The 25,905-nt window shown below is 51.8% G+C and overlaps 3 protein-coding genes across 9 annotated transcripts in view; 1 reads left to right on the top strand and 2 right to left on the bottom strand.

Moving 5' to 3' along the window:
* The window catches only part of GIT2 (GIT ArfGAP 2), a 28,152-nt gene extending 26,164 nt beyond the window's left edge, over nt 1-1,988 (bottom strand). For all 6 annotated transcript variants that reach the window (XM_030501090.1, XM_030501091.1, XM_030501087.1 and 3 more), the window contains exon 1: nt 1,867-1,988. In XM_030501090.1, the coding sequence (XP_030356950.1) occupies nt 1,867-1,918 (52 nt within the window). In that variant the 5' untranslated portion in view covers nt 1,919-1,988. The remainder of the gene's footprint in view (nt 1-1,866) is intronic.
* A 514-nt stretch (nt 1,989-2,502) lies between these two features.
* On the top strand, nt 2,503-15,451 carry ANKRD13A (ankyrin repeat domain 13A). 2 transcript variants are annotated; one of them, XM_030501664.1, is made up of 17 exons: nt 2,503-2,626; nt 3,263-3,370; nt 4,897-4,950; nt 5,584-5,716; nt 5,851-5,975; nt 6,371-6,416; nt 7,087-7,230; nt 7,647-7,842; nt 8,895-8,961; nt 9,730-9,811; nt 10,015-10,073; nt 10,706-10,842; nt 11,191-11,348; nt 11,824-11,937; nt 12,618-12,769; nt 12,989-13,053; nt 13,805-15,400. In XM_030501664.1, the coding sequence occupies exons 5-17, from the start codon at nt 5,886-5,888 to the stop codon at nt 14,001-14,003; spliced, it is 1,509 nt and encodes a 502-aa protein (XP_030357524.1). In that variant the 5' UTR covers nt 2,503-2,626; nt 3,263-3,370; nt 4,897-4,950; nt 5,584-5,716; nt 5,851-5,885; the 3' UTR covers nt 14,004-15,400. The 2 variants fall into 2 exon arrangements, with proteins under 2 accessions (XP_030357524.1, XP_030357522.1); XM_030501662.1 differs by lacking the exon at nt 4,897-4,950 and having other exon boundaries at nt 13,805-15,451.
* A 4,004-nt stretch (nt 15,452-19,455) lies between these two features.
* On the bottom strand, nt 19,456-25,703 carry LOC115614461 (sodium-dependent serotonin transporter-like). The gene is made up of 13 exons (XM_030501405.1): nt 25,508-25,703; nt 24,005-24,139; nt 23,690-23,909; nt 23,323-23,461; nt 22,958-23,092; nt 22,283-22,386; nt 21,980-22,107; nt 21,775-21,887; nt 21,416-21,547; nt 21,202-21,301; nt 20,911-21,011; nt 20,053-20,220; nt 19,456-19,536 (listed from the first exon to the last, which is right to left on the bottom strand). Exons 1-13 carry the CDS (start codon nt 25,701-25,703, stop codon nt 19,456-19,458), a joined length of 1,752 nt encoding a protein of 583 aa, XP_030357265.1.
* Nucleotides 25,704-25,905: the final 202 nt, after the last annotated feature.

Below are 25,905 nucleotides of genomic sequence, written 5' to 3'. Positions count from 1 at the left end.
TAGTACCATTCACTGGTTCCCAAGTAACAGATGGGCATGGGAAGGAAGAAGGAACACAGTGTTAGTCTGCAGGAACAGAGAGCAAGCTGTCAGGTTATGAGAAAATCATTATTTCAAGTTTGAATTTAATGAAGCGTCTGCGCTGGAATTTGAGTCATTTTAAAGAGATCCAATGATGGACACGACTGAGGTATGCTTAAGCCGATACCAAAATGCAGGAGGGGAGATGCCAGAGGATGGGTCAGCTCTGCTTTCAGGAACACGCAGGGTGATTCAAAACAGGAAGCGTGTGATGAAGGCAAGGCCAAGCCATGAGCCTGAACATGAACTCCTGCCTGAGAATAGGAAGTACGAAAGAAGGACACGAAACATCACCTCCTGTGAGAGAAAACCACGCACGCTTCACCCCAGAGCAACAGTTCTTTACATACATGGGTAAGGCAGCAGATTCCTCCACCAAGATCAAGTAAATACCTGACAGTGCTATAATGTCACAACACAACAAAATCAAAGGCCATCTTATGAGATTACCCCAGTAATGATTCCAACACACTGCATTGTCCTGGCGAGCTCAACAAATACAAGCACAGAAACAGCTTTATTTCAGCATCAGAACATCACTGATGTTTACAAGCACAGACACACTGCCCCGTGTGAGATAGGGACAACTGCCCACAGGAGATACACAGCTCCATTTATCACAAAACCAACATTCCGTGAAGATAAAAGTAACTCCCTGGGAGTTAATTCCGGATTTTCATTACTTTTAAACAAAAGTCCTGTTTTACAAACGTCGTTATCTCCTCTCCCACGTCCTATCTTCTGCCCATTCACGTTATCTAGATTACAGCGTTTTAACTCATTTCAGTATGTACGTTAGTAATTGTATTGGGAGAACAGGCACAGAACACAAACGAGAACTATGTAACTCTGAGAAGGGAAGACAACAGACAGACATAGCTGCTGAAAAATAAAAAGGGCAGTTTTAAATATAAGAACAGCAGAACCAGAGATGGTCAGAAGAGATGCAACTGACTTCCTAAAAACTAGGTTTATTTCAATAAGCTCCCAAACTGACCCACAGTGCGAGACTGACAAGGTGCACATCAACAAAGAATATGTGTTTTACCAAAAAACATTGTTTTTACATGCTCTTTGGACAAGGGCCTGTAGGGACAGGACAAGGGGAATGGCTTTAACCTGCCAGAGGAGAAATTGAGATGAGCTCTGAGGCAGAAGCTCTTCCCTGTGAGGGTGCTGAGGCGCTGGCACAGGGTGCCCAGAGAAGCTGTGGCTGCCCCATCCCTGGCAGTGTTCAAGGCCAGGTTGGACACAGGGGCTTGGACCAACCTGCTCTAGTGGAAGGTGTCCCTGCCCGTGGCAGGGGTTGGGACTGGAGGAGCTTTAAGGTCCCTTCCAACTCAGACCAGGCTGGGATTTCCAGCTACACCCACCTCCCACCTTTTACCTCCGTGACTCTAAGAGTTCTTTACACCCGAGTTCCTCAAGCCCGCCTGCTTTGCACAGCCCTCTCCTTCCTAAGCGCAGGAGCTCCAGGTTTGCTCCCAACCGCCTGCCCTCCGCAGGGCGCCCCCCGAGGGCCCGGGGGCCCCGCCAGTAGCAGGACCGTGCGCTCCGGACCGGGGGGAAGCCGAAGCTCCCTCAGGAAGAGGCCCACCGAAAGCGCTCCGAATCCGGCTCTCCGCTGCCGAGGGGCCGCTCCAAGGCAGCTGCGGCGGCGCCACTAGAACCCCTCCGCTGACAGGAGCCCCCCGCCGCGCCCCGGTACCTCCCGGCCGCCACCTGCCCGCGCCCCCTGCGCGGGGATCCGCCGTGCGCGGGTCCGGTGCCGGTGCCGGTGCCTACCCGGGGCGCTGCAGTCCGCGCACACCTCGCTGCTCCTCAGCCGCTTCGCCATGGCGCGCGCGGCGCCGCCCGCTTCCCGCCGCCGCAACGGGCCCCGCGCCGGCCCCGCCAGCCAGCAGCGCGCATGCGCCGGGCAGCCCCGCCCGCCCCGCCGCCGCCGCCGTACCACAGCGGGAGGCTCCGCGCCGCCATGTTTGCTCCGGGCAAAGGGGCGGCAGTCAGCGCGGGCGGACATGTTTGTTCCGGGCAGCCGCCCGCCTCAGGCGGCACTGCGCTCCGCAGGAGCGCGGCGGTTCCGCGGGGTGCGGCTGGCCGGGCCCGGTGCTGTCCCTCCAGCCGGGGCGAAGGCGCTGGAAGCCCGCCCGCGCAGGGCTGGCGGAGCACGCTTCTCCCCATCGAGTCCTGCCCTCACCCGTCATGGCGGCGGCAGAGCGGGCAGGCGAAACCAACGCTGGATGGATGGGGGGGACCAGGTAGCGCTGAGCGCCTCACCCACCCCAAAGCCGCGCTGCCGTATGTGTGTCCCCCCCCGCGCGGAGGGCGATGGGGCAGCTCGCGGGCGGGACGCTCCATCTGCCCGCCCGCGGTGGGGGGGGGGGGGGGGGGGTAAAGTGGGAGGGGAACAACGACTTCCTCTTTCCGTGGGTTCGCCGGTGGCGGCTGGTGGGCTGAGGGGGAGTGCCCCCCCTGCACCGGGCGTGCTGTGGGCCGTCCCGGGCGCTGCCCTGGAGGGACGGGAAGGAGGGACGCGGCGGCCGGGGTGAGGCGGCGGCGGCCGCTGAGGGACCCGCGGGGCCGGGCGGAACCAGCAGCGGGGGGACACCCGAACGTGGGGATCCCTAGGGGGGTACTCGGGAGCAGGGGGCCCAGGGGCAGGGCACCCCAGCAGTGCAGGCTTGTGGGGAGCGCTGGGAGTGTGGGAGACCCCCAGAAGTGTGGGGCTGGGGGGGGGGGGGGCTTGGGGAGCCCCGGAGCGTGGGGTCGCCAGGGATGTGGGGGTCTGGGGAGCAGCAGGAGCAGGGGAGTGGGGCGCTGTAGGGAGCACCAGGGGAAGGGGAGAGCCTCAAGGGTAGGGGGCTGCAGGGGAAGCCCTAACAGGGGACCCCAAGGATTGGGGTCTGGGGTGCCCAGGAGCAGGGGAGACCCCCAGGAGCGGGGGGGCTGTGGGAAGATCCAGGGAGCAGGGACCCCCAAGAGCCGGATTTTGCATGGGGCACCCCTTGGAGCAGTGCGAAGGGTTCGGGGGGGTTGTGCCCCTGTGTTCCCCCAGCGCCTGGGGCAGGGGGGTGCTGGGGGAGAGGAGAAGCTCAAGGGGTCAGGGCCTGGTTAACCTGGGGCCTCCCAGGTCAAGAGGGGGGGCAGTGAGGGTAGGCACCCTGCTTCCCCGCTCCTGCAGGTGTGTGGCATGATGAGTTCCCCTGGCAGGGCCAGCAGCGCGTTCCCCCTGCACGTCCTGGTCTGGAATAATGACTACAGGCGGCTGAACGAGGAGCTGCAGGACAAGGTAACTGCCATACCAGGCTGGCAGAGGGGCTGGTGGCCCCAAAAGAGCTTGTGCCCGGTCCGGGGCTTGGTGCCTGTCGATTCTAGGGAGAAATAACCTTGATGGTGCCACCAGGTCTGTTTGCAGGGCTTGTGGGGTTGCTGTGCTGCTTTACCTGTTGATTTGTGGTTGTGGGAGTGATGTAAGGAGGGGTAGGAATATGCTTTTTGTTATGTATGATACTAAACATCGACCTTTTACATGTAGAGCTGTGCTCAGAGCATTCGAGTGTGGGTGCAGAATAGCTCTTTCAAAGGATTAGGAGACATTAGGTCAAGAGCAGCAGATATGATGGACATCAGGTTTTTTATTCTGCAATAAATAAGCAATAAATTCTGCTTACCTTAATGGGAAATCAGCATGCAGAGACGGTGGCTGCTGGAGATGAAACCAGCCTCCAGCCTGCTGAGCACCAGCAGTTCTTCTTCGTTGCTGTCCCAGGCTGTGGGGGCAGCGTTTTAATACGGGCTGGGATGTTTTCAGCATCTTTGGTTAAAAAAATGGATCATTGTTTGATGCTGTGGAGTAGAAAAATAACAAACTGTTCCCTCCCGGGGACTGCTCAGTGAGACATGGCCGTGGTGTGAGGAGAGGGGCTGAGGAGCTGCAGCAGGGCTCGAGCAGCATACGTCCTCCTCGCCGGGGTGCTGTGGTGCTCTGCTGCTCGCAGTGGGGTTCAGGCTGCAGAAGCAGAGGATGTTAATTACATTGTACCTGACACCACACGTGTATGAGCCAACAATGAGCTGTGCCACCTCCTGAGTACTCACTGTCATCTGCAACTCTAACGATACGCCACGACTTACTAATGCTTGCTCAGAGCATGCTCCTCTCCTACTTTCGGGAGCATCTTTGGAATGCCGTTACTTTTTATCTCATTCAAGTGATCTTCCTTAACCAAAGCTTTAACTCACTGGCACGTCGCTTCTGTGCATTTATTTCTGTTCCAATAACGCTCCTGCGTGTGGAAGTTTGTCACTGATTCAGGATCTGCTCTCGTTAGTATGAGGCTGCAGTTCATGATTGTGGAGTGCTGCTCCCCACCTCAAACGAGCAGCCTGTTAGGATGGGATGTGTCTGTCCCTTCCTTTATCTCCTGTTAAATTACTTCTGGTGTTTTAAAGTATTCCAAAGATCTGTTTCCTCCTGCTTCCTTGGGATAAGCTCCTTGCTGGAGGGGTGCGTGAGGGAATCAGACGCTTGCCAGCTGCACTCGGTGTGGCAGATGATGGGTGCAATGTGGGGTTACCACTTAACAGCAGCAAAGATGATGGGGGGAACACCTCAGAGTCCTTCACCTGTCCGTAGGGATGGGGAAGCAAATCCATCAGTATCCAACCATAGAAGTGGAAAGAGGATGCTTTAGTCCAGAGCTTTCCCTACTCTGTGGGTGATGTTTCCAACTTTAACACTGTCAGATAACCGTGTTAACTTGCATAATAACTTTCCTTTCTTATTCTGCTATTGACTTTCCCCTTTTCCTTTAGTTATAGATGCTCTTCTGTTTCAAATCTCTAAGCTAATAGTGAAAAATAAGTAAGGTATGAGTATGCTGTGCTTGCATGTTTTGGATATTTATGCCTGTGTAGTTTGTTTCTTTCTTTCTTCATTTTTTTAGTGACTTGTACAAAATGCACTCACTCCTCATTGTGCTGTGTGTGTCAGTCAGATGGATGCTTTGTACAATACCATTTGCTTCTCTGCTTTCAAAAGTGATACACGAAATTGGTGTTGTGTGTCCCGTTGGTTTGGTTTTTCCTTTCCCCCCTTATGTTGTGTGTGTTAACCCCTCTCTTGGTGTCTCAGGCTGTCCATGGTGCAGCGTGCACAGAGTAGAACTCCAACCTTCTTGTAAAGGGAGACAGAGGGGGAAATAATTACACAAAAAGAAATGAGAAGCACCAACTCAGTCGTGTCTTACAGTGATACCAGCTCTTACTGCGTCTGTTTTATAGGCCCCATTCTGCTCCTCTCTGTATGTCAGTGGGGAAGTGAGGCTGCCCTGCAGAGTGCAGGGTGATGGTGTTTGAAGCTGTGCACCACGGGCTCATATGTGGGAATATTGACTCCTGGGTTACTGCTGCCAAGCTCTGCTCACATAAACTCTTCTCAGTGTGCTCTGATGCGTTTGGCAGGGCAGCTTCAGCATTATTTCTCTCTCGGATACCCCACAGGATGTTGATCAATGTGATCCACGAGGCCGGACCTTGTTGCACCTCGCTGTTTCCTTGGGTTATATAGAATCTGCCAAGGTCCTTCTTCATCACAAGGCAGATGTAACCAAAGAGAATGCGCAGGGATGGACAGGTGAGGATAACCTGGGAAACAGAAGTCACATGCTGATGCTTTCCAGTTGTAGGTGTTATATTTGGACTGCTTTTCCATGATGTGTTTTGCTCAGAAATGAAGCTGAAACCAGCTTGTGCCTGGATTTCTTTCAGTTCTAAACGAGGCTGTCAGTACGGGGGATCCAGAGATGGTACAAATGATTCTGCAGCACCGGGACTACCAGCAGACCTCCATGACACTTGGAGGAGTTCCTGAGTTACTCCAGAAGATTAATGAGGTAATGATTTAGTTTAAACCTCTTACTCCAGGCTGCAGTTCTCATTCAAGTAGTTCAGTTGAGTCAACTGAAATCAGATGGGCAGTTGTGTTCCTTGTCTCAACTTGCATAATCCATAGTGCTGTGGGAGAGGGAGACCTTTTCCTTGCCTTCACTTAGAATTCCTTAGTCATGAACTCCAACGTTGGAGGCTGAATCTTGAAGGTGTTACTGCTCCTGTAGTAAAATAAGGATGAACAGCTCATTGTAGTTTCAGTTTTTAACGTTCATTTATCGTGTCTCGAGTTCTGTCTTAATTTGTTTTCCTTTATCTAAAATGTTCACAAGAAATGCTGTACTGAATGTTGGACTGAAACTATTTCCTGAAGTATTCATCAAGTATTTTCCTTCTCCAGACTCCTGACTTTTACGTGGAAATGAAGTGGGAGTTCACGAGCTGGGGTGAGCATCCTGGTCCTTGTCACCACCTCTAACTGTCAACGAAGGGACTTGCTTATGTACAGATGTCACAAAAGATGCACAGAGAAATGTCTGCTCCCCAGAATACATCTTTCTTCACATCTTAAAATAGCCTCTTGTATTTTTGTTGCACAAATATTCTTTGTTTCCTGTTTCTTTGGGTTGTTTCTTGGGGGTTTGGTTTGGTTTTTAACAGCGTTTAGCTATCGCTAGAGTTGCTGAAGCCTTTTCTTGGGGCTTTGTTTTCCTGTCTGGCTGCTGCTGACTTAGACAGTGATACATCTGCTATAGAGAGGCACAGGCTACTTGGGAAGAACCTGCTTTTCTTTTAAAGGAATGAAGACTGGGCCTTACAGCTGACTTCATTTTCCAAACAGCTGTTAGACTGCGAGGGGATGGGCTTTGTGCTGTTCCACACCTTTTAGTCTGAATTGATGTCATCTTCCTTTTCATGGTCATATTTAACGTTGGTGGGGTTTATCCCTAAGCTGATTGTTCTGAAAGCTAAAGATCAGTATCTCACCTCTGGAATAACAATCGCAGTATTGACAGTCGTGTACCAGGGGTAGAGCTGCTGCTTGAGCTCAGGCTCCCTGTGCACTTAGTTCCTAGCTACATTTCTCTCACTCAAGAGAATCTTCCTCTTTCCTAGTCCCGCTGGTTTCCAGGGTCTGCCCGAGCGACGTCTGCCGCATCTGGAAGAGCGGAGCCAAGCTGCGTGTGGACATCACGTTACTGGGCTTTGAGAACATGAGCTGGGAGAGAGGGAGGCGCAGCTTAATCTTCAAGGGAGAAGGTAAATGCTTCTGCAGGTCTGCACCATTGTGAGCCACAATGAGAACTCCTGAGTTTTGGCCAGTTGAGGCTGAGCGCTGAGTGCTAGAAGAGTTTTATACACATATTCCGTGAGTGTCTCATAGATACTGTTTTGTGGTTTAACATAATGGCTTCATTTCTTTCCTGTGAGTAAATTTGAGGTCAAAATTTAGTCACAGGGCTAAAATTTTACTTCAATCTTTTGCTTAGTTTTCCCTTTTGTTCTCCTACTCCCCAAATAAAAATAATCTTGGATATAGCTCCAAGTTTCATCTCAACTGAGTGCAAAATACAATGAATTAGCATCCACCTGATTTGATATACAGCGTATTCTCAGTTTTTCACTCTAGAATGCTGTTGCTAAGTTTTTAGATTAAGTTGTACCATTTCCAACAGACACTGGAGGCTGGGCAGAACTGATTGAGATCAATCATGATGAGAAGTTTGTTACCACGGAGCGTTTTGAGATCTCCCAGCAGATGAAGCATTTGACGCTGGGATCTATGACACCCAAAAGAAGAGACGTGGAAAGACGCCTTACATCTCCCATTATTAACACGTGCCTTGATACCAAAAACATTGCTTTTGAGAGGTAAGATACAACATTTCTCTTCGATAAACACTTCAAGGTTCTGGATGGTCATAGTTGGAATAAAGCTTTAAAGGCAAACTCTTAAAAACCCTGATAATAAAAACTCTTAGGGCTAGAGCTGAAATGACTTTAAACTTCATATAACATTAGATAATGGAATTTGGCTTGGTCAGCTTGCCACTGTCACTTGGCAAAGAGTTTCCGGCTGAAAGAACTGATGTACAGAAAACTTCCAGTTTATTGTATTAGTGGGATCAATGTTAATGTCTCATTACAAGTCTGCACTTCACCCAAATCTGTGTATGTAGCGCTGGAACTAACAGGGAGGAACCTGCATCTTGTAGCTAAGTCAGTCAAATCTCACATTAATACTGCAGAAAGACGTATATAGTGTGTTCTTGCCACAGACACACATTTGTCTTCCTTGTTTGTGCTTTTATCCCAGTACCTGTCAGCGTAGTTCAAACAACCCTTTTTATGAGGTTCCTTTTGCAGTGCTCTGTGGTGCACTAAACCACTGCCATCATCATATAAAACATGTGTCTGCAAAGTGAGGTGTCTAATTCCAGCGTTTCTCCTGAATATTTAGTACCCTTCCAAAGCTGCCCAGAGCTAGTCCCTGTGATGTTCACTGAGCCTTAGTAACTGTAGCATCTATGCATCCAGAAACTTGGATTTCTTAGACAGAAGCATTCCCACTATCCAGTTCCCCAAATTGCAGTGACAAGTTACTTTTGAAATTAAACTATGTGTTTAATTATAACTGGGTAAGTTTTTAGGCTGCCCTTCTCTGTGGCTCAGGTATCCACATCTCAATCTAAAACCTCTGTCAGAGCCTTTGTGCTTTGGCCATGGGCTGAGTAAGAGCAGAAGCGGTGTGACTTCCTCAGCCCTGGTACATGTGTGTGAGGGCAGGTCAACCTGTGCTTTTGTCTGGGGTTAATAATCAAATAATCTATCAAATGTTGTTTAAAATCAGCTTTAGAAGAGCAGGCTGGGGGTTGTGTAAAGATGCAACTGTACAGACACTTGTGGTGTTCCCTTTTTGTCAGAACCACATCTGGATTCTGGGTATGGAGGACAGAAAAAGCAGAAGGTGTGAATGGTTATGAAGCAAAGGTAAATCCCATTCTGTCCTCTTAAGAGATCTTACAGACAACTTAAGTGTGATCGTGTTTTGCCTTTATTTCCTGAATATTTCAGGTCTTAAACTTCCCATCAAGAGCTTTACTGTCTTGCCAGAAGAACTGGGCAGGAGTGAGTTGGACACGGGGTTCACTAGTGTTCCTGCAGAATTAAACTCTCACTGAATTTCACTTGAAAGGCCTTACAAGTGCCTTCTGTTCAGAAATAGCTTTCTCTGACTTCCCTTCCCTGTTCTTTAACATCTTTGCCCAGGTGGGGATTCTCCCCAGCAAGCTTGGAGATGCCAGTCTAGTTTTGAGGTTGGTTTAGTTAGTTACCAAAGAAGTGTGTGAATCTTGTGTAAACTGAAGGGGTGACTTCTGTTGCTGTCAAAGCTGATGACCAAACTCCTGCACGGTTCTTTTGGCACAGATGTTTGTGAGCTGAACACTCTGTGCTGCATCATTTGCAGGGTTTCTTGTTTCATCAGCTTGCCCAGCAGGTGGCATGTGCTGTCAGCCTTAGCATAGGTCTGTCAAGAACATGCTGTGTGGGATTTCCACTATAGCAAAGCAAACAGAAAGATCAAGTGCAGCATTTCCTGTTGATTACCAGTATGTTAAAAGATCAGGAGCTTTGTCAGTGAGAGGCAGATCCCTGCTGCTTTATTCCCTCTTTAGATCTCTGTGTGTGGTGTTTCACTGGAGAACTCTCTTTTTAACCTGTGACTTTTTGATTTTTGTCCTTGTACTTTTTCTTAAGGTCTACATGGCAAACAACGTGAATGTGGTCACCAAAATCCGCACAGAACACTTAACAGAGGAGGAGAAGAAAAGATACAAAGGTAGTTTTCCTATAGCATAACTGGGAATAAGTAGAACCTTTTAGCTCTGATTCTGTCTCTGTGTGACTGCAGGACTGGGCAGGTAGACAAGGGAAATACTGATCTTGCTGGCTTTGTCCTGCTTTACTTTCACATGTTGCGAGTCTGTTTTGTTGTTAATTAATAGTAATAGATTATTTTTGTTTCCCTGCTGTTATTTGAAGCTGACAGGAACCCCCTGGAATCATTTCTGGGTACAGTGGAGCATGAATATGGTGTTCAGGTGAGTGTTGAAACAGGGCACTGCAGAACAGAGATCTGTGCCAGTAGGAATTCTAAGTGTGTGGAATCATCTCTTGTTTCCTTAGCTTGGCAGGAATTTTGCTTATGAGGTTTAAACTTTCCCTGAGGATGTTTTTGTTTGTTTTAAGCCCTCAAGTGTTCTGTATGAGCAGCAGGTACCCTCTTCTGAACACTCTAATGGAAATCACATAGAATCCAGTAGTGCAGCGAGAGCTGAGGTATGAGCAATGGCAGTAAATCGGAGCAAGCACAGATCTTAGTGACAACCCACCAGTAGTAATCTGGGAAGAAGAGTCCATTTGTTTTAAATACCCCATCAAAGTTTTGCCTTTAGTAAGGGATTTGGAGCCTAGAAATGCTGTAGCTTGTGTGTGCAATTCTGGTTGGGTTTTAGCTTTAAAGTATTTAAGTGGATTTTTCCTGTCTCTAAAATGTGTGGAGATCTTTACACTCAGCAGAAAGCAGTCTGAATGTGTGTGCTGGGATTTATGGCTGTTACTGGTGTCTTAAAATAGAGAATGAGTTACTTCACAAGAGGTAACTTAAATATTTGTTGCAGTAGCCACTATTTGTTCCATACTTTTAGTTTGGGTTTTGTTTCCTCTCTTGTAGAGTACAACCAAGACAACAGAGTATGCTGCAGCCAACAATCCCACTGCTATTACTCTGGAGGAATACTTTGACCCAGAATTTGATCTGAGAGGTCGAGACATAGGAAGACCAAAAGAAGTCACCATCCGAACACAGAAGTGAGACATAAACTTTTAACTATTTCTGGTTTCTCGTCTCAGTCACCTCATCTCTGGAAACCACTGTGGTTTTCCCCAGCTTTCCAAATTAATCAAAAGAGGGATCTTGGAGTATTCAGCTATAGTCTAATTCTTCTTCCATTAAGTTAAAGAAAACAGTTGGACTAGTGTTGTAACTTGTTAGTAACCTCCTTTGCTTTTGGTCTGAGCAGGAATGTGGTTTGGTTTCTCAGCAGTCACTGTTCTCACTTTGAAGTGTGTGAAGCAGGTGACAGAGCTCTGCATTTTCCTTTACGTCTGTTCCTAAACTGTAAACTTAGGGTGGTTTTGTGCAACTTTCTCTTTAAGATTTAAAGCAACCTTGTGGATGAGTGAAGAGTTTCCCCTGTCGCTTATGGAACAAGTCACTCCAATCATCGATCTGATGGCCAGAACTAGTGCTCATTTTGCCAGACTTAGGGATTTCATCACTCTGGAGTTTCCACCGGGATTTCCTGTTAAAATTGGTAAAATTTAGCCATTTTTGTTGTAGCATCTTCTTCATTTCCAGTCTTCCTATTGGTTTTGCAGTACATATTTGCAGAACTCATGTTAGTTTTTTACTAGTCATCTCACTGATATCTAGAACTGAGAACCCAGACATACATTGTCTTGTACATCTGGGGTCATTGCATCCAAATTCTGAATGATCAGAAGTATCACTGTAAAGACAGCATCATTTCAGGAGGAATGAGCTGTTTCTAGCCCTTTCCTCTTAGTTCAGTGCCTTAGATTTGGCAAATCTTGTTGTAAAATAAGAGATTGAGGGAGAATGACTAAGGGCAACTTCTTGAAGTGAGTTGCTGTATACTTTTTGTAACAGGATGCTACTATATGTTTTATATATATATATTGTGGAATGCATTCAGTAAATGTGGCTGTAGGTGTGGAGTGAATGAGGGAATTCCCTGTTTGACAGAAATCTCGTGCTCTTTCTTACAGAAATTCCCCTGTTCCACGTGCTGAATGCCCGGATTACGTTTGAGAATGTCAATGGCTGCAGGACAGCTGACAGACCCTCATCCCAAATGGCTGGAGGTGCACTGTATGAGTCAGGTGAGGGGTGGGGAGATGCAGTGGTTGCATCTTTTTACGTTCCTGTCGGTGGGATGCACAGGAAAGAGATGGGTTAACTGCAGAGCTGAAGCATTCACAGGCGAGAGGAAGCTGGAGTGTGTGATGCTGATCATACTGACCAGTTCTGCCCCTTCCATGCCTGCCTGCCTAAACTGAGCTCGCGCAAGCTTTCCCAAGTATTGTGAGGTCTAAATTCTGGTGCAAGCTATTGCTAGCTAGGTCTGCATGCTCCTTCGGGAAGGAGTGGGTTATGTTTGAGTAGGATGCCCCTGACTGTGTATATCCAGTGATACTCTGTCCTATGAGCTGCTGCAGACCCGTTCACGAGGAGTAACCTCGGAAGAGCCACTGTTGTATTTATCTTTTGCAACCTTTTTCATCCTCCATCTGGTTTTGTCAGAGTTCAGCCACCTCAGAGCTCTGCTGCCCACTGGTTGTGTTTCTATCGCTTGCCAGCACCCTAAAGAAAGGCCCTACATTCTGTCTTGCTGTGTGCTTGTTTGCCACAGAAGCCTTTCAAAGGCTGTTGGTATATTTAACCAAGTGGTTTATCTGAATTTTTAGAGTTAAACTTATTCATGCATGAACATTCATCAGAACAAGTCACAACTTGTAAAAATAGACAGTGCCATGTTTGTAACTCTCTTTGGCTTCTGCAGGTGCTAATTTTGAGGTTGACCAGTCGGTGTTTGAGATCCCCAAATCTTACCACGTCCAAGATGACAGCAGGAACATACATGTGCAGGATGAAGACAATGAGATCATGCAGTTTGCCATTCAGCAGAGCTTGTTGGAATCTGGTGGAAATAAAGTAAGTGTGTTGTAATCTGTGCAGTGCAGAGCTGAGTTTTGGTAAGGATTGTGCAAAACTTTGATTTAGACCAATGTAGGACCTATTTTTGTAAGAACCTCAGAAGAGAAAAATACAGAAATGTATTTTAAAGAAGAAATAAGAGTGATTTAAGAGTTACCTTTCAGTGAGTTGCAGATCCATTATTGCTGTGGAATTGTCTGTCTTTCCCCATTTTAGGAAGTGGGGGTGCACACCAATGGAGCCATCGCATACTCACAGGACTTTAACATACAGTATCAGAGGTAACTAATCTTTTTCACATGGAGCCATGCAGTGACAGAGCAGAAATACTCCCAACAGTAGCATAAAGCAATTTTGCTACTCGTGTGTGTGTGTAGGTAGCAGATGCACAGAACTCAAAGTCTCTTTTCTTGTGCTTCTTCTAACTTGTACTTTTCCAAGAAGCAAAGACTTTGAACTAGGCCTCCCTGGCTTATCTAGTACAGCTCTGTAGGTCAGCTGTGGGGCTGGGCTGCATGTGTAAGAGTCCTGACCCAACAAATAAACACTGTCCTTCTGTTCTGCTCTTTAAGCTGTGCATGTGGTCCCGCTGGGGTGAATGTTTAGTAGGTGCTGCACACTTCAGGGAAGCTCTTCTTTAAATCAGTGTGTAATCCTTAAAACCTTAACAACATGTATTTAATGGACCCTTGAGAATATGCTCTGGTATCTGGGGGGTCTTCCTGCATGTGCATGCCAACAACCGCATCCTCTTGATTCTTTTGGAGGTGGGAGATCATGTTGCCTTTGAACCAGGTGAGAATGCTTTTAGAAGTTGAAAATTTGTTGGCATGTGTGAAAGATTCAAAGGAACCTTCAGAGAACAGGTTTTATGCTGGGAATTTTATGGATGTTGGAACAACCGCTCTCTTATCCTGCTCTCCTGCGAGTGATTGTCAGCTCTGCAGTTAGAGAACAGTGGCTAGGAAGGATCATGGCAGGAACTGTGAAATAGGCTCTGTCTCTCTTCTTGAAGTTCTTTGTCTCCACCAGGGCGCTGCAGGAGAGCTTTCTAACCAGCTCAGGTAACTCCCAGTGCAGCAGCCCTAGTGAGCCCTCCAGCTTTGAGAAGGACTTGCAGCTCGCCATGGAGTTGTCTGTCCGAGAGCAGGAGGAGCGGGAGAAGCAGCGTCGTGAGGAGGAGGATGCAGAGCTGCAGCAAGTCCTACAGCTTTCTCTGCTGGAGAAATAACCCCTCAGTGACCTCCTGCAATGAGGGTGACCAAATCTGCACAAAGCTGAAGGCTTTCGGGGCTGTCAGGCTGAAGACCACTCCTGGATTGCTTAAGTACATGTTTCACCTGCCCTCGAGGTTGGCACCAGCAGCTACCAAAAGCTGATTTATATTTGTCTGAGGGACTTTCAAGCCGTGGGACTCTGCACGTGGCTCCCCAGCGCTGCAGTCCTGGCTCTGAAGGAAAGGTTTTTATCTAAACTTATTTATTGAAGAGCAGATGGAAACTTTGCTTAGCATCAGGATATAGAATCGCAGCAAAGCTTGAAAACCTGATTTCCAGGGAGTTTAGGAGGGAAACTTCATTACTTACCAAAGAAATATTCACCTGCTTAGTCATTTCTGAGTAATTCAAAGCCATTGCCTGTTTCTTCCAGCTGTGACATGGAAGAGTCTCTATATGCATACACACACATAGGGTAGTTCTTTGTGCTGACAGATGTTTTCTGTTAGCTTTGTTTATATGTGATTCTCTCTCCTCTAGTTACTGAGATTTTAGCATGTGCTCCTGCTTCAGAGGGATAATTTTATACTTGAACAGCTAATCCAAGCTCAAGATTAAACTAGTGCTTTCTGGAAAAAGGACAAAACAAGTAGCCAGTAAAACTAGATCCTAAACTGGGACCATTTGCCAAGTAAAGCAGCAGTTTCTGCAGTGATTCCAAACCAGCTCCTTCCCATAGCAAGAAAATAAGTGCTAGATACAGGTGCTTCTCTGCAGTCCCTCGGTGTGTGCACGAGCGTGTGCCTGGGCGTGGGTGCTAAAGTCAAGCAGGAAAACAAATCAGGTGGAATTTTAATGTATCCTTAGTGGAAGGTAAGTTTTAACCTGCCATGGGAAAGGGAAGCGCGTGTTGCTTTTTAGAACTCAAAGGCTCATCCTTCATGTGAAGACATCTATTTTTTTATCTGAGTATTTTTATTGATTTTAAAGCAAGCCAATAGGCCTCCACTCCCCCAAGTGGCAGTGTAAGGGTTCGCAGGTCTGTTTTCACCAGCTTTCCTCAGGTCTTTTCCTCATACGATCTATTTGTAGCTGTTTTATCTGCACTTCTGTCGGTGTTTACAGTACTCACACTGTGACTCTCAAGTGCACTCCACAAGTACACGATGTACATCCACAGGAAAGCCTTACAGTAGTTAAATGTGAGCAATATTCCTCTGTTCTGGCTGGCAGAGTGGGAAGAACCTATGGTACCTATGGTCTGATCTTGCTACCTAATCCTGCACTTGTTCCTTGGGCAGAACAGGGCGGTTCTGTGTGACCAACTATTAACCAGTATAAAATCACTATAAAAAGGACTCGATTGTAACCAGGGCGATGGTTGGTGACTTGGAACCTTATTTTAAACCAATAATCCATTGTTTTACATAGCAAATGATTAAAATTCCTTCAGTGTACACTACATCTGCTTTACCTGCACTGTTTGTGTTCAATGATCCAGCTCCCATCCGAATGGCTTGGGGGGTGGTTGGGGGAACGTTGCTTTTGAGGGTGGTGGGGGCCTGAAAAGGGGATTGCTGTGAGTTTCACAGCTGGAAGAAAGGGAATAAGCCTCTTGCTGAGCTCCTGGCAAAGGTGTGAGGGAGGAGGTGGAACTCTGGGGTTTCCCTCCAGCAGAAACAGAGTGCTGTTGCCTCCGTAAAACCATCTGTCTGAGACTGAGATGCTCAATAGAGCAGTTTCAGTTTGTTTTGTTGCACTCTTGCTTCTTAGTCTGGGCCTGTAATTGAAAATTGGGGGTTTGAGGTTTTTTGTTGGCTTTGCTTTATCTTTCTGCGACATTTGCGTCCTTCCACCTGACCAGGAAGGTCATTCCCTGGAACAGGAGCTGCTTTTCTTAACCCCCAGCTTCCCTCTGCCGCTGCATGTGCAGAGAGTGGCCTCTGCTCCTCTGTGTGTGTTGGAAGAGCAAAGGTTCTGCACAAGTTATGCTGCACACACAAGTATTTCATTGCTTACACCCTAACTGGAGTCCTTTGAAATAATTACCTGTCTTTTGGTTGCCTTTTTGTACATCAAAGGTGACATTATGCCTATGGAATTATGAAAGGTAGCTCTGGTTTAGTCTGAAACAGAGACATAATCCCTGCAACTGTGTTTCTGCCCTTTTCAGGCAGCCTTTGAGTCTCCCTTGTTTGGAAGCAGATGGATCTATGGCAATGAAAGGCAGCAGCAGTGGGGCTCCAGAGCTCTTCCCTCATTTCTGTGCCTGCCTTTGTGCAACAGGAGAGGAGCAGCAGAGGGTGCACAGCGCGTGTGATGTTAACACTGTGTAAAAGCTGGGTCCAACCTCTTTCGCAGGAAACTCGAGGTTCATTCTATAACTACAACTATCTTTTGAAGTTCCCGAGATGGGTGCTGTTTGTACTTGGTTCTCAGATATAAGCACATGCTTTTTTTTTGTGCTTTTGGGCTATTTTAAGCGTATGGGCTGTGTACAGCAACAATTTGTGATGGGCTTAATGTGGAAGTCCTTCTTATGCTGCCTTTTAATTCAAATTAGACTCTTCCTAACTGAACTTTACCTGTTAATGTCACTGGTAATTCTACCACGCTCCTAGGGTGAGCTCCCAGGTCCCTGTTACCAGTTCCTTACTGCCAAACCCCCATGAAAACAGGGGCTTCACCCGGTCCTGATCCTGGTCAGAGCTGGGAGATGACAAGGGGACAGCCTCCTCCTTCATCCAGCTCCACAGTTAATAACAAACGGAACATCCATGAATAAACAAGAGCCTCGGGTTGTTTACTCAGCTTTTTATTTGTACAAAGAGACATGGCAGGGAGTGAGGGATGAATGCAGACGAGCACGGAGCTCCAGGGAATGCAGAGCTGGAGCCGGGAGCTGCATCCACCCCGCCAGGAACAGCACAGGGCAGGGCCTGCAGCGGGTGAGGGCTGAGAGAAACCAGGGATGAGGTCTCAGAGATCAGAAAGGAAAGGATCAGAAAGCAATAGACAGCATTACCTTGCTTCCTCACCCATGTTTCACTTAATACCTGGACCTGTTCTAGGCCAGCCTCCTACTGTTATTTTACTGATAGAGCATGAGCAAAGCAAATTCCCCATCGCAATCATAGAATGGTTTGGGTTGGAAGGGCCCTTCAAAGCTCGTCTAGTCCGACCCCCTGCAGTGAGCAGGGACATCTTCAACTAGACCAGGCTGCTCAGAACCACATCCAGCCTGGCCTGCAATGCCAGCGGGCAGCATCCTTTAGAAGCTGAACAGAGAACACGTCAGATGCAGCACAAGGCGTTAGGGAACAGTCAACACAATCGTTCTGGAAGGTAAGTTTTAACACACTAAATAAATTACTAGCCAGACATCCCTATGTTAAATAAGAGTTATACTTAAGAAGCAAAATCCAGTTACTACTCGTAGCAGTGCAAAACAAAATAGCAGCATTCATACCAAGTGGGATTCCAGTGTTAACACCTGAATCTGTTACTGAGGGGACAGGGCTGGCTGGAGCCAGGTCCCAGTGGTGGAAACCCTCACCTGCATCCCAGCTCCTGACTCGTGGGACATGGACATTTGGTGCAAGGCTGGTTGTGGCTATTTAGCCAAGAGTTAAAGCAAATAACATGGGGAATGACAAGCCTGCCCCCGAGCAGCTACACCAGGAGCTGCTCCTGCTTTGGTGTTTCTGCTCGGAGGGAAACATGGACCAGACCCCGGAGTTGCCACGCTACAGTCATGGAATGGTTTGGGTTGAAGGGACCTTAAAGCTCATCCAGTTCCAACCCCCTGCCACGGGCAGGGACACCTTCCACTAGAACAGGTTGTTCCAAGCCCCATCCAACCCTCAAGACTCATCATTCAAGCAAGGAACTGAATTAACTGGAAGCAGAACTAGCCGTGGTGGAATCGAGCGTGCTGTGAGCAGCTGGCTGTGCTCTCCTGCCGACCCAGGATGGTTCCAGGCACCGATCACACCCCCAGGGATCCTTCCAGCACATCTGATGGATCAGCCTCGCCGCAACGCTGCTCAAACCCAACCAGGTTCAGTGCGGGAGGTCCAGGAGTCAGCGCTGTGATTTCCCGCACCCGGCCATACTGCTGCTGCTGGAGCCACACGCCTGATCCATCAGGGCATCCATGGCTGGCAGGAACTGCAGCGAGCAGCACGGCTGGGTGCCGGGCGGGATAACAGGCGGGATGAGCAGCTCTTCCAAGGATGGCCCCAGCCCCGGGCCTGGCTCCGGCCCCGCTACCGCCGCCGCACGGGCTTGTAGACGCAGATGGCCATGAGGATGATGGTGAGCAGCAGCGCGCTGAGGATGCTGCCCAGCAGCACTGCGGGAGGGCGACACGTTAAAGGGCCCGAGCGCTGCCCCCGCCCCGGCACCCCCCCATCAGCGCGCAGATAACGCAGCAATGAACGCACAACGCGGGAGGCCGCGGCCCTTACCCAGGTTCTGCTTCTGCAGCACGGCGTAGGGGCGGCCGCGCTCCGCCGGGCCCAGCAGCGACAGCGCCGCCAGCGCCCCGCGCCGCACCGCCGGCATCCCGCGGCACCGGCCCGCGCACCCGCACAGCGCCCGCCTTTGTGCGCCCGCACCGGGACCGCCTCTTCCTGCCGCCCCGCCCCGACCGGCCGCACCTTCCGGGCCAGCCGGGGCCGCGGAGCGGGAGCATCCAATGAGACCGGGTGGTCCCTGCAGCTCCATATGCCCCCTCCAGCTCCATGTGCCCCCCAAGCCGTGTGTGCTCCCCTAGTCCCCTGTGACCCCAAGCTCCCTGTGCCCCTCCAGCCCCATGCCCACCCCAGCTCTCGCTGCGCTCCCCTGCGCTGTTCTGGGTCACCCTGAAGGAGGGGAAGCCTGCGGGAGGGGACGGCGATGGTCATGGCCGCAGAGCAGCACACGCTGGGAGCTGCTGCTTTGCCCGCACGGAGGTGAACGTGGCTGCTGGGAAGTGTTTAACGGGCATAATAAGCGCTGAGGGATGCGCTGGAAGGGATGTGGCGTTAATGGGAAGCGTGCAGCTGGTTCACACCTCGCCTGATCCAACAAGTGACCCAACAAGTGACAGCAGCTTTATTTCCCAGGTCGCTCACGCACGGCTAAAGGCATGCACTGCTCCGGCCACAGCACAGCATGGGCACGAGTTCCCTGTGCATGGCATGTGCACTGCTGGGCAGAGCTTCTGTCTTCACCGGGGTCAGGGATCCCTCAAACCAAAGGAGCTGGTTTGGCCTCTTCACTTACAGCCCTTGGGAATCAGCAGCGGGTCCTGTGGTCCCTGCTGCGGACCCAAGAGCAGCACGTGCGGTGCTGGGGGAGACGCGGGGGGTGGTTTGCTGTGAGCAGGGTGACGGCAGCTCCTCTCATACCTGCCCCACGGCTCACATGGTGCAGGGGCAGGAAGCCGGAGCAGTCTCTGCATCCCCTGGACGTGCCGCCGGGCTACAGCACAGGAGTCATGGGCACGGCCTCTGCCTGCGGGGCTCGTGCGGCTTTCTCCGGCCGCAGGCAGACGGCGAGGCGCTGGAGAGAAGAGGCAATGGGTTTCCTTCCCGCACTGGGGCCTGGTGCCATGTGCAGGGCTGCCTGCCCCGGCGTGCCCAAGCCACAGAATCATATGGAATCGTGGAATGGTTTGTGTTGGAAAGGACCTTAAAGCTCCTCCAGCTCCAACCCCTGCCACGGGCAGGGACACCTTCCACTAGAGCAGGTTGCTCCAAGCCCCTGTGTCCAACCTGGCCTTGAACACTGCCAGGGATGGGGCAGCCACAGCTTCTCTGGGCACCCTGTGCCAGCGCCTCAGCACCCTCACAGGGAAGAGCTTCTGCCTCAGAGCTCATCTCAATCTCCCCTTTGGCAGGTTAAAGCCATTCCCCCTTGTTCTATCCACCCAGCCCTGCTCCTCGGGTGTGATTTAACTGCCATGTGAACAAAGATGCTGAGGACGTGTCAACCATCTGCCCATCTCCTGGTCCCAGCTCACCCCAGGGGGTCCCTGCACACCCCCAGCCCACGCAGGGGCCGTGGCATCACCCTGACCTGCTTGAGGGACCCTGGCGTCCAGATGAGCTTGTACACCATGTAGAAGGGGATGCAGATGAAGGACGATGCTCCTATGAGATACCCCACCGAGATGCTCCACTCAGGGTACTGGTAGTCAAAGAGGGTCAGCAGCGGCTGGTCCAGGAGGGAGCTGATCACTAGGAGCTGTAATGAATGGAGCAAAGAGGGATGCTCAAGGGGCCGGAGACACCCCACTGCCGGTGGGAAGCAGGCACAGGGAGCAGCAGGGCTGTATAGCCCCCAAAACCCACATGCACATGACATGGGTGGCACAAAACCTCCTGGGGACGTTGCAGTGACACTCCCCAGCTGCCAGCCCTCGCTAGGTGTGGGGCTGGGAGGTCTTCATTTAACAAACCCCCCCGGGACCGTGGCGTGCGCAAGCGGCACGTCCCCTGTGCTGAACAGCATCACTTGCTGTCTGCTTTGATGATAATTCCTCCCTCTTAATAACCACGGCCAAGCGCTCAGAGCCCTAATTAATCCTCACAAGGCCTCTTCTCCCGCAGATGTGGTGAGATTAGACCCCTCTGCCCCTCAGCAGCCTTTGAAGTGCTGGGGGAGCTGCATTTCAAAGGGGATGGATCCAGCCCGGTGCTGTACCCGTGGCTGGCGGTGCCAGCGCAAGTGTGGGACCAGGGGGGTGAAGCGATGCTGCACTTGTGCCGTGTGAGCTGCCAGCTCCCAGCTTTGCCCCGGAGCTGCAGAAGGGGCTGGAAAATGTAATTCCAGCTTGTTCCATTGTGAAACCGCTGTCCCAGGGGCTGGAGCAGCAGCAGCACAGGGAGCTGGCACGGGACAGCCCTGTCTGTAACCCAGGCCACAGGTACTCACCGCTAACAAGGCAGGGCTGATGGCCACCCAGCACACCTTCCAGAACATGCCTGGGGTGAAGCCCAGCATGGCTTTCACATCATGGGAGAACCTCTGTATCCCTGCGGAGAAGAGAGCTGTGACAGCATGGACGCCCATGGGGGACGTGGGCACAGGGACATTCACGCTCTGTGCCTCATCCCACACGTGCTTCTGCCCCTGGGTCCCCTGGCATTTACTCACGTGCATGAGGCAGAACATCGTGTAGGTGCCTGCGGGGTGGGGGGGTCATGGACAGAGGAGGTTTCTTACCATAAAACCAGGACACAGCTATGGTTTCCAGTAGCACCACTGCCAGCATGGAGCAGCCAGCTCCGAACTCCTCCAGCAGCTTCACCACGTAGGCTCCCCCCTGCAACAGCACGGGGGGGGCGGTTGCAGGTTGTTGGGAAAGTGCTGCACTGTGGGATGTTGGAGATAGAAGCAGGGATGTGGTGGGATGGGAGTGGAGCCCGGTGCTACTCACGTAGGTGAGGGTGCTCAGGGAGCCCAGGAAACACATGGTGATGAGGCTGAGGACAAAGAGCTCCCGTCGCCCGGCCAGGACCTGTGGGTACTCATCCATCACGGCTGTGATCATGGCCTCCAAGCCCCCAAACTGCAAAGGGAACACGGGAGTGGGGTGGAGAGATGGGCTGTAGGGACTGTCCCGCTGCCTGAGACAATCTGGTCCCACCATGGCCCCTCTGCTTGTGTCCCATCCTGTCCCCTCTATCCCTGCCATGCTCAGGGGGCTCAGGCAGGCTGCCCTCCTCCCTGAGGACACAGCTCCCTTTGCCACCCCACTGCTAGCCATGGGGCACCAGGCTGCATGGAGGCACCTACCGTGCTGTCCAGCCCCAGCGTTATCATCATCAGGAAGAATATGATGGCGAAGAAGGTGGATCCCACCATGCTGGCGATCGCTTCAGGGTAGGTGATGAAAAGGAGGCTCGGCCCTAGGAGGGGGCACGGGTTTGGTTTGCTGTTCCCCGGCTGCTCTGGCGCACACAGGGGCAGGATGGGGCAGCTGTGATGGAGGGAGCTGAACCTTTATCTCTGGCGACATCTTCCACCTCCACGTCCCTCATCTCAGCCATGTAGCCCAGCACGGTGAAGATGACGAAGCCCGAGAGGAAGCTGGTGAGGCAGTTCACTGCGCTGGTCACCAGCGCGTCCCTGCAGGGCAGAGAACAGGGAGATGAGCCCCATGGGAGCATCCCACCCTGGATCAGCACCCCCAGGGGTTCCCTTTCCAGCCCCACGCACCAAAACCACCAGTAAATGGGGCAGGATGCTCCGCCTGGCACACAGGAGCTGCGGGATGCAGCCAAGCATCCCACCAGGAGCTCACCGGTAGCAGTTGTTGTGGAAAGGGTTGTAACTGGCCAGAGCGAGAAGGACGCCGAATCCAGGGCCCAAGGAGAAGAAGATCTGCGTGGCAGCATCGACCCAAACCTGGCAGGAGAAGCAACAGGCAGGGCTGGGGGTACCCCACGGTGTGCCCACCCCATGGCGCAGGGATGGGGCCTGCATTGGCACATGCTGCCAAACCTCCTCTCCTGCCTGCCCCATTCCCCCAGGAGCTGTCCTTGGAGCAGGGAAGCTGCTGTGGGATGGAGGGGGCTCATTTCCACCCTGGGCTCCTGAGCAGCAGGGTTAAGCACCGGAATCTGTGTGTGCCCATGTCTGGAGGTGGGATGAAGCCAAGGGGAGCCCCGAGCCCCCCATGCCCGCTCCTGCCCGGGCAGTTTCAGTGCTGGCAGTGGGGCTCTTATTCCCTTTAATGAGAATTCTCAAGTGCTGCCTGGTAATTACCCACAGGAAGCCCATTGTGAGCCCAGGGCACGAACAAAACCCAGCGGTGATGAGATGGGTGATTCAATTATAGATTTACATTTCCAAGAGCCTGTCCAGGGCCTCTTGTTTCTGTAGGAACCAGGGCCCCAGCGCCTCGTGGTGAGGCCAGACCCATGGGCAGGGGGTGTCTGTGCCAGGGTTTGGGTGCTGGGTCCCGCCGTGCACTCACCGCGGTGCTCAGGAGCTTGCCCCAGTCCGGGCGCAGGTAGAAGACGACCCCTCTCCATGCCCCGGGCAGGGTGGCCCCTCGGACCAGCAGGATGAGCAGGACAGCGTAGGGCAGCGTGGCCGTCACCCACACCACCTGCAGAGAGGAGGCCCGTGGCACAAGCAGTTGCTCCATCGAGCACCCAAACTGCCCATGTTGGGCACGGCCAAGGGGTGGGAGCGTGGGGAGGAGGCAATAGCCCGTGTTTGAGCAGCCACGGGAGCTGCAGGACCCCACCAGGGCTCGGTGCCTCCTGCCCTGGCCGGGGTGGGGATGCTCCATGCCAGGCTGTGAGCCCAGGGCTAGAGCTGGGTTCTCTTTCTTACCTTCCCAGAGGTTTTCACCCCTTTCCACAGGCTGAAGTAGACGATGGTGAAGATGAGGAAGAGGCAGAGGAGCAGCTGCCAGCGGATCCCCCCCACGTCATACAGACCCCCAGACTTCTGGATCTCCAGGACCTTCCTCCTGCGGGATGGGATCCCCGTAGCTGGGGATCAGCACAGCCAGGAACAGGCAAGTCCCACCTCATCTCTCCCCTGGCACGCTGATAATGGGGACCATGAGCTCCCCAAGAGCGTCTCCACATGACACTCTGCTCCCTGCACCCCAGTCCTGCTCCCCAGGACCCAAGTGCTTCCATGGGGATGTGTCCCAGCTTAAACACATCATCCGCACACAATGTGTTTTACTTACGTATAAAACTCTTCTGCGGGGGACCTGGAGGAGTTGGTCCAGGTCACGTTGCTCCTCCCGAAGTAGTTGGTGCACTGGGGTGTGTTCCAGGGGTTGTCGCAGCTCGCCCAGGGCAGGGAGCCCGAGAAGGACGAGTACAAGTAGTAGAGAGCCCAGGCGATGATGGTGTTGTAGTAGAAGGAGACGTAGAGGCTAACGATGAAAATGGCAAAGCCGATGCCTGGGAATAGAGAGCAGCAGGCTCAGGAGCCGGTGCTGGTTCAGCCCTCTCGGTGTCCAACCCGAGTGTGTGGCCATGGCCTGGGGGTCTCTTACCTTTAAAGATGGGGCAGATGCGCTTCCAGATGGGGATGGCGCCCATCCTGTGGAACTGCCCCAGCGCCAGCTCCATGTAGAAGAGGGGAACCCCTCCGAAAACAGCCATCAGCGTGTATGGGATGAGGAAGGCTCCTGCGGGGCGAGGAGCAAAGTGACAGTGACCAACCTGTGCCAGCGCCTCAGCACCCTCACAGGGAAGAACTTCTGCCTCAGAGCTCATCTCAATCTACACTTTCTCAGTTTAAAGCCTCTCAGTTTGAATTTTGACCTCTTCCTCTTTTTGTCCTCACCCTTTTTCTGTCCTCCAGCATCTTTACCAGGCTACACTTGCACCCCGCGGATGTTTCGGATCTGGAGCTGCTCTCCACGCTCAGGAGAGCCCTGATGGGGTTAGTTAATTGAACCCCAGTGGCTCTTCTACCTGAGAGCCCCCTGTGTGCTGGTGGGGCACCCCCAGCATCCTCCCACACCCCCTTTGCCCGGTGGGGCTGCTGGCCCAGCGGTGCCACATTCCTGTTGATATCCCTCGAGGATTCCCACTCCATGTGGACCAAGAGCTGCTCTGGGAACTCTCCTCCATGCATGGGGTCAGTGAGGAAATCACATCCCTGAACCACACCAACACGGAGCAGCTCAAGTTCGCTCCCGGTCCCACAGGAGTAAATCCCAAATAACTGTGTTTCAGCGTGGGCACCCGGGATCCCCATCATAGCCTTGAGTGTGGTACTAATGATCTCTTCCTCATTCCCCAAGCAGCAGAGGATGCTTCCCGAGTGCCGGCTTGGGCAATTTAACTCCACTGTGCTTCTGCAAACAGCACAAAACCGGAATTCCTCCTCTTTAATTTCCACACAGGGGGTTCTGCTCTGCTCCAGTTACAGCAACTTATTTAGTTGTCATTTACTCGGGGTGTTTTTCCCTTCACAAAGCTTTTGTGTCTCAGCTCTGTGTTGATCACTCACAGGTTGAACCCCCTGAGCACGGGCTGCGTGTCCCTGCTCCATGGGATCAGCTGGGATCAGCGGCAGGCGGGTGGGATGCTGACAAGGGTGAGGTTAGAATAAAGGTTGCATTCACAAAGCCTCAAGATCGTAAAGTGGATGAACCTCCCAGCCCAGATTTATGGATTCTTAATCCTTTTATGCAGTTTGGACCATGGTAGTTTGCTCTTTGTGATCCTAGAGCTGCTAACGCACCTCTGAGGAGTGGATAACACCGGGAAGGAGTGAATGGCACTGGGAAGGAGTGAATGACCCCAGGAAGGAGTGAATGGCGCTGGGAAGGAGTGGATAGCTCTGGGAAGGAGTGAATGGAGGAGGATTTTGGATGAAGAAAGACACAAAACAGAAAAGAGGCAGAGGTCAGGAGGAGTTGGGTCGGTCTCTAAACCACCCTGTCCAGAGAGCAGACAAAGAAAGGAAAGCAACAACGAGTTTTTCAGCATTGGGAAGATGAAAACCAGGTTTCTCTGGAGACAAGAAGCCTTTGCAGTGTCCTTACCCCCTCCGTTCTGGTAGCAGATGTAAGGGAACCGCCACACGTTGCCCAGATCCACAGCGAATCCGATGGCCGAGAGCAGGAAATCCATCTTTTTGCTCCACTTGTCCCTGGGGCGGGTTTGTGGCCCCGGGGCCGGGTGCAGGGCTGTGTCCTGCCACGGAGGGCTGGCGGTGGGCACCGGGCAGGGCTCTGCCATGCTGGTGCCCCGGCGGATCCTGCAGGATTCAGGCTCAGTAACTTGGGAAGGGTTTTCTCTGTGGCTGATGACAGATCCGAGGAGGGGAGGGTCAGGCTGACTGCGCTTCCCCACCTCCTGCCGAAGCCAGGGCTCCCGCGCAGCTCCCTGCTCACACGGCTTCCCCCTCTGCTCTGACACACGAAGTTATTGATCCTTTTAA

The sequence above is a fragment of the Strigops habroptila genome, chromosome 11 (genome assembly GCF_004027225.2).
Source record: "Strigops habroptila isolate Jane chromosome 11, bStrHab1.2.pri, whole genome shotgun sequence".
NCBI lineage: Eukaryota > Metazoa > Chordata > Aves > Psittaciformes > Psittacidae > Strigops > Strigops habroptila.
Note: the sequence above shows the minus strand (reverse complement) of the source record. Positions and strands in the feature narration are given on the sequence as shown.